The sequence below is a fragment of the Astatotilapia calliptera genome, chromosome 18, assembly GCF_964374335.1.
Source record: "Astatotilapia calliptera chromosome 18, fAstCal68.1, whole genome shotgun sequence".
NCBI lineage: Eukaryota > Metazoa > Chordata > Actinopteri > Cichliformes > Cichlidae > Astatotilapia > Astatotilapia calliptera.
Window position 1 is genome coordinate 512,304 of NC_137439.1, and position 7,697 is coordinate 520,000.

The 7,697-nt window shown below is 43.5% G+C and overlaps 1 protein-coding gene across 2 annotated transcripts; it reads left to right on the plus strand.

Annotated features, from left to right (window-relative positions):
* The first annotated feature begins 1,087 nt into the window (after positions 1 to 1,087).
* LOC113010343 (dnaJ homolog subfamily C member 5-like) lies at positions 1,088 to 7,017 on the plus strand. 2 transcript variants are annotated; one of them, XM_080292420.1, is made up of 6 exons: positions 1,088 to 1,719; positions 4,438 to 4,558; positions 4,727 to 4,940; positions 5,020 to 5,194; positions 6,530 to 6,605; positions 6,750 to 7,017. In XM_080292420.1, exons 2-6 carry the CDS (start codon positions 4,452 to 4,454, stop codon positions 6,808 to 6,810), a joined length of 633 nt encoding a protein of 210 aa, XP_080148546.1. In that variant the 5' UTR covers positions 1,088 to 1,719; positions 4,438 to 4,451; the 3' UTR covers positions 6,811 to 7,017. The 2 variants fall into 2 exon arrangements, with proteins under 2 accessions (XP_080148546.1, XP_080148547.1); XM_080292421.1 differs by having other exon boundaries at positions 1,115 to 4,558; positions 6,755 to 7,017.
* Positions 7,018 to 7,697: the final 680 nt, after the last annotated feature.

Genomic DNA, 7,697 nt, shown 5'->3' on the forward strand with positions numbered 1-7,697 from the left:
CTGTATTTAAATCTCACACTGATTCAGTTTTTCACTTGCTAGCTAAAGCCATATGGTAGCTAGCTTAGAATCCTTATTCAAAGGTCAGCTCGGTCCAGAGATATTTGTGGGTGTCTTTGCTGGCAGAATGGTTTGTGTTGAGCTGTGCACCGACAGCCGGGCTGATGAAGTACGGCTTGGTTGTGTTGTCTGCCAGCTGTACCCCTGGTGATCCGGAGAATTCGGACAGAGTTGCTACCTCAGTAAGTTTCCTTACCTGGATGTTGGAGCATGCATCAGTGATGGAGTTCACCATTGTTGTCATGCTCACACTGACCTGCTCACTGTTACACTGCGGTCAAAAAGTCGTTAAAAGTTTAAATTACGAGAATAATATAAAAAATGAGCTTGAACACAGTCATTCAACATAAGAAAGAAGCTATATTGCACATAAACAGTATTACACAGGATGCCATCGGCTGATCAGCTCCAGGGTAGAAACTGCTGTCTCTGCTCTGATGCTCCTGTATCGTTTGCCTCACAGCTGCAGTGTGAACAGATTATGAACGCGCTGTGACGAGTCTTTGATATTTACTGCTTTTCTGAGACGGCGAGAGCGGTGCGATTTGTCGAGAGCGGGTAAAGACCACCCGAGGATCCTCGGGTCAGTCTCAGCTGGAAAATCACACGGAAGCAGCAGCACAGGATGCTCTCCATAGAACATGGATAGGAGGACGCCAGTCGCCCCCGGGGTCTGTCTGAGGGACAGAAGATAAACACATATACCAGTGCGCAGTAGTATCTGTGCTAGTTCTTTTATTTTGATAGTCCTTCTGTCTCGCTGGTTACCTGATGTGTGTACACTGTGTGAGTGTCCTTTGTCATGTGGTACCTGTGTGGTTCCTGAATTCAGGATGACTTTTTTCTCCCTGCTGCTTTACCCGAGTTTTTCTGCAGTGACGTTTCATCATCAAAGCTGTTTCCTGAGTTCTAGTTCAGTCTGCAGAGTCATGCATTTTGGCTCGCAGGTGGTTTTCATCCCTAAACCGTGTGAAAGAAAGAAAACGTTATCCAGTACCACTTTTTACTGGGACCGCACAGGACAGGGCCCACTGTGGGTCCGAGTGTTGTTCATGGTAAGCACTTTGTTAATTGTGGAAAGGAGAAGGCACTTTGATTTAACGAAGGAACGAAGGCTGTTTCAGTCTGACGGCCTAATGATTTAAAGCAGACGTTGAGAGATCAGAGATCAGAGGTCAAAGGTCAAAGGTTTCTCTTTTATTCAGACTTGTCACGGCTGTCACAGGGTGGCAGGTAGGGCACACCTGTACAGGTCACATTACCTCAAAGCTAAAGTGAAGAGTTTGTGTTGGTGCCATTTTCTGGAACCAGGTGTGTCAGGTGTTCCTCTACCAGGTGCATCTCACACAGCTGGAGCTCCAGCAAAAAGAAGTCAGCCTTTGCATCCACTTACAGCACCTGCCCCGTCCCCTCCTGACTCACCTGGTCGCCATGGTAACATCTCTCCCTCCACGTCACAATGAATCCGTCAGAGCGTGTCGGAGAAACCCGAGCAGGCGTGGAGGCTCGCAGTCACCCGATCCGAGCCGCTGCTGAATGTTTGATGGAGGCTGTCAGCAGGCACACCTGAGCAGGTAGAAGCTTCGAGCTGCAGGTCGAAGTAGGAACACCTGAGCAGGTAGCAACTGGGTCGGGACGCTGCAAGGCTTCGGCAGGCAGGTAATGGCTCTTTAGCTCTCTCACTCTTTTCCTTCTGTATATGTCGATCCTGCCGCTACCCACCTGTGTGACATCATCAGGTACAGGGTCACCAGTGTCCCATGAAAACCTCATATCTGTGAGGGGCTCACATCAAGTGGTTCTGGCCTGCTGATGTAATAACAGGCACGTCGTGGCAGGTCGAGGCATTCGAACCGTCTGTGGAAATGTTCGCGCCGATGGCCTGAAACTCAAACGTGTTTCTATTTGGTTTTATTTTGACCTGAAGCAGACGCGTTTCTATTTGGTTTTATTTTGACATGAAGCAGACGCGTTTCTATTTGGTTTTATTTTGACATGAAGCAGACGCGTTTCTATTTGTTTTTTAGTTTGACGTGAAGCAGACGCGTTTCTATTTGGTTTTATTTTGACCTGAAGCAGACGCGTTTCTATTTGGTTTCATTTTGACCTGAAGCAGACGCATTTTATTTTGATGTGAAGCAGACAAGTTTTTATTTGGTTTTAATTTGATCTGAAGCAGACGTGTTTCTATTTTGACCTGAAGCAGATGTGTTTCTATTTGGTTTTATTTTGACCTGAAGCAGACGCATTTCTATTTTGACGTGAAGCAGACAAGTTTTTATTTGGTTTTATTTTGACCTGAAGCAGAGGTGTTTCTATTTTGACCTGAAGCAGACATGTTTCTATTTTGGTTTTATTATGACGTGAAGCAGACATGTTTCTATTTGTTTTTATTTTGACGTGAAGCAGGCCTGTTTCTATTTGGTTTTATTTTGACGTGAAGCAGACGCGTTTCTATTTGTTTTTATTTTGACGTGAAGCAGACGCGTTTCTATTTGGTTTCATTTTGACGTGAAGCAGGCATGTTTCTATTTGTTTTTATTTTGACGTGAAGCAGACTCATTTCTATTTGGTTTCATTTTGACGTGAAGCAGACAAGTTTTTATTTGGTTTTATTTTGACCTGAAGCAGAGGTGTTTCTATTTAGACCTGAAGCAGACATGTTTCTATTTTGGTTTTATTTTGACGTGAAGCAGACCTGTTTCTATTTGGTTTTATTTTGACGTGAAGCAGACGCGTTTCTATTTGTTTTTATTTTGACGTGAAGCAGACGCATTTCTATTTGGTTTCATTTTGACATGAAGCAGACCTGTTTCTATTTGGTTTTATTTTGACGTGAAGCAGACGCGTTTCTATTTGTTTTTATTTTGACGTGAAGCAGACGCGTTTCTATTTGGTTTCATTTTGACGTGAAGCAGACATGTTTCTATTTGTTTTTATTTTGACGTGAAGCAGACGCATTTCTATTTGGTTTCATTTTGACGTGAAGCAGACATGTTTCTATTTTGGTTTTATTTTGACGTGAAGCAGCCGCGTTTCTATTTGGTTTCATTTTGACGTGAAGCAGACATGTTTCTATTTTGGTTTTATTTTGACGTGAAGCAGTCATGTTTCTATTTGTTTTTATTTTGACGTGAAGCAGACCTGTTTCTATTTGGTTTTATTTTGACGTGAAGCAGACGCGTTTCTATTTGTTTTTATTTTGACGTGAAGCAGAGGTGTTTCTATTTTGACCTGAAGCAGACATGTTTCTATTTTGGTTTTATTTTGACGTGAAGCAGACATGTTTCTATTTGGTTTTATTTTGACATGAAGCAGACCTGTTTCTATTTGGTTTTATTTTGACGTGAAGCAGACGCGTTTCTATTTGTTTTTATTTTGACGTGAAGCAGACATGTTTCTATTTGTTTTTATTTTGACGTGAAGCAGACGCATTTCTATTTGGTTTCATTTTGACATGAAGCAGACCTGTTTCTATTTGGTTTTATTTTGACGTGAAGCAGACGCGTTTCTATTTGTTTTTATTTTGACGTGAAGCAGACGCGTTTCTATTTGGTTTCATTTTGACGTGAAGCAGACATGTTTCTATTTGTTTTTATTTTGACGTGAAGCAGACGCATTTCTATTTGGTTTCATTTTGACGTGAAGCAGACATGTTTCTATTTTGGTTTTATTTTGACGTGAAGCAGCCGCGTTTCTATTTGGTTTCATTTTGACGTGAAGCAGACATGTTTCTATTTTGGTTTTATTTTGACGTGAAGCAGACCTGTTTCTATTTGGTTTTATTTTGACATGAAGGAGACATGTTTCTATTGTAGCAGCCGAAGTGGTGAGGTTGGGTTTGTGCACTGAACTAATAAAGTGACCACTTTTCTTCTTTCTGTAGAATTTTTACTGTTTCTCTTTGGGTGAACATTTTATTTTTAAATTACATTTTTCTGTTTCTGATTTTTATAGAGCTGCATCTACGTTTGGTTTCATTTCGTCATTTCATCTCATTCGACTCCGTGTTCGGCACATAGCCGACATTGTTTTGTGTGTTTCTGGAGTTTTTTAGTGCAGCAGTAACGACACGTTTATGTTATTTATTTGTTCACTTTCTTCTTCTTCAGTTAAAAGTCAGACACTTTTTTCTGCTTAATAAAAAACCACAGGAACAACGAGCAGGAAACAGTGACCTTTAACCCCGCAGGAAACGTTAAAACGATTCTCACTTTTTCCTCACGTCTTCTGATCCATGAACTAATAAACTTTCACTGCTGTCACTAAAATATTTGAAAGGTTTTCACTGACCTTTGCCCTACGGAGCATGTTTCCTGGCGTTTATCTTTCCCTGTGACCGCGTGTGTGACACTGTGGTTTGCTCACCTGCGACAGGTGATGGTTTTAGGATGTCTGACGGCAGGCAGCGCGCTCTGTCCACCTCTGGAGAGTCTCTGTATCACATCGTGGGGCTGGAGAAAGGCTGCAGCCATGACGACATCAAGAAGTCATACAGGTGAGCCTACACCAGCTCCGCCCACTCACCTGCACGTTTGATCACACGATTTAAGATGCAAGCGTGACGTTCAGCTTGCGCACTAATGGCACTGCTGATGAAATCAGAGGGCAGAGCTAGACTCTCTGACCTCAGCACGTGAATACTAACACCTGCGTGTGATGTCAGGAAGCTGGCGCTGCGGTACCACCCCGATAAGAACCCGGACAACCCGGAGGCGGCGGAGAAGTTCAAGGAGCTGAACAGCGCCCACGCCGTCCTGAGTGACCTCACCAAGAGAAACATCTACGATTCATATGGCTCGCTGGGACTCTACGTGGCCCAGCAGTTTGGAGAGGACAACGTCAACACATACTTCATGCTGTCCACCTGGTGGGCCAAGGTGGGGCGGAGCTTCCACTCTAGCTGTGTGAATAGAGGTGGTGTGAGGAGGCGTGAGCTGACGGCGTGTTTGTGTTCAGGGTCTGTTCGTGCTCTGTGGGATCATCACCGGCTTTTACTGCTGTTGCTGTCTCTGCTGCTGCTGCAACTGCTGCTGCGGCAAACTGAAGCCGCCACCCACAGGAGAGGGGGCGGAGCCAGACTACGCCTCCCCCGACGACCTGGAGGAGGAGATCCGCAACGAACCCGAAAATGGTGAGGTGACAGGAAGTGTTTAGCTTTTATTTTGATGTTTGAAGGTGCAGTCAGTCATCTTTAAATAGAAGGAAGTGTAATTACAAATATAATGAGAACAGGTTTGTGTTTGTGGACACACACCTGGGCTCGTGTGATTAGGCAAAGGATCAACAGCAGGTCTAGGACCCTCCCATAGGGCTTACAGTTTTTTACAGACGCTAGGACACATTTCTCAATACTTAGGTCACTTTTGCAAAACTCCTCACACAGTGAGCACAACAGAAGTCTATGTGGGCTAAACTGAGGACCAGTTATCATTGTTTTGGCACAAAATGCATTCAATGACTACATCTCTCAAATTTCATGAATCATCTTCTCACTCAGACACAACAACTGCCAAAAATCTTTGTACGTACAGGACATTTTGCATGTGCTTACATACTGTTTTCAAAACTGTTAAACTTATGGCCAAAACAATAACACAATGCAAAACTTGAAAAGAGCAAAATGCAACAGCAATATTTTATTGAAACATATTTTAAATCTAAAAATGCAGTTTAACCAGCCACAGCTAATCCTCATTGTAGATGAACATCTACACAGGTGTTACTCCTTCAATTGTTCAACTCCTTCAATTCTGGCAGCCAGAAGATTCTTTCCTAGGTGTGTTGCCCTAGATGACATAAGATGTGATGTGGATGAGAACCTGTGGCCAAATGGAGAAGACCGAGTAGATTAGCATTACTACTGTATGTGTATCAGTGGATGGTGTGTATACAAATTCTTGTATTTTGGGATTACTTAGTGCAAAAAAATAAAAATACATAAACAAATATTAACGAATTCTGCATGATGTCTGATTCATTCCAGTAACATATATTGAAATTATAAACAGAGATGTGTCCTTGTTTTACACAAGAAAACACTGTGTAATGCTACATGTTGTTAGTGTTTTTTAGGTCATTGTTTTGTGGGTGACAAAGTGTGTTTGTCGGCTGTCAACCTTTGCTAGTGTTCTGGAAGAATGAGTTTATTTGAGACCTGAATGAAGTGTTTTGGTAGTTGTAGTGCATTTTGAATGTGAAATGAACTGCTTTGCCAAGCTGACGGTCAGTTAGGAGGATTGTGTGAAGAGTTTTGCAAAAGTGACCTAAGTATTGGGAAATGTGTCCTAGCGGCTGTAAAATACTGTAACTACCCACCACTCTCCACTGATGGCTCTTAGAGCGGAAGAAGCTTCCCAGATGAAACGTGAACAAGGAAGTGCGAGTCTGTGCGAGCTCTTTAGACCACCACAACCTGCGTGACCGAGAACCTTCGCTGACTTTTGTTGACTTTCTGTTTTTTCTGCAGACATCGAGGCTCCGATAGTCCACCAGCCGACGAATGCCAGCGAGAAAACTCAGCTGATTGGCGATGGCCACCGCAGGTACGGGGACACCTACACATGAAGACGGGAAATGCATTACTCCGTCTACGACCGCAAGCTGTAGCCCGACCGTGAAGCGCGGCAGCAGGAAAGCTCCTCCAGTTTAAAGCTTACTCTGAGTTTCTGTTTCTATCTTCCTCCAAGGACAGGAAACCACCAAAGTCCTCCTGTGTGCAAACTGTCTCTGTGTTTTAGTGTCCTGTGAGGAGACCATCTTCATCACCTGCTGTTCAGTTATTATTGTAGCTGAAGCAATGCTGTGATTGGTTGTTTTTGGGAAGAAGAGGTGGAGCTTCGGATGTCACATGATGATGTAAATAATGTTTCAGTTTGAAGTTTGTTTCTTTTAATTTGTTGTCATCTGTGAACTCAAATAAACCTGATGACACACCTGTGGTCAAGTCACCTGGAAGCTCCGCCCCTCTCTTTTTGTCCCGATTGTGAATGAGTTTTTTTTTTTAAGGTTTAAACTGTTTGGACCACCGACATGACACCATATTAGCATCACACAGACTCAAACCCCTGCTAATCATTAACATTCAATCAGATTCCTCGAGTTTCCCTCATCAAACACTTGCTCCGCCTTCTTGGACGCTCTGTTAGTGCAGTGACCTCACAGCAGCCATATTGTTGGTGATGTCATTAAAAAGCAAAAGGCTCCAACAGCACAAACTCGGCCCACAGGCCCGGTTCAGGTGAAGCTAGCAGCTACAGCTATTTGTGTCACCATCCACCTGTCAGTCACACAGGCCACGCCCCTAATAATGCAGGTAAGTTATACTGGTGTTATGGAGGGTAAAGTATCTACAGACCACAGCAGTGTTAGCTTCAAGCTGTTGATTTTAACACAGGAGTCTATGGGGACAGACTCAGTGCTGCCACCACTGAGTCTGGACGTCAGAGGAACTGCAGGTTTATAGTGCAGGTGAATGACTAATGAGGTGTAACTCGGTACGTCTCTGTCAGCCTCCATATTTCTTCTTTGTTGGTTTCAGCCTTCATATTTCGTGTTGTACGCTAAACAAAACCTCCTGCTCGTCACTCAGACTCGTCTGAAGACCTCCGATCGCTCTGTCCGCACAGCTGATCATT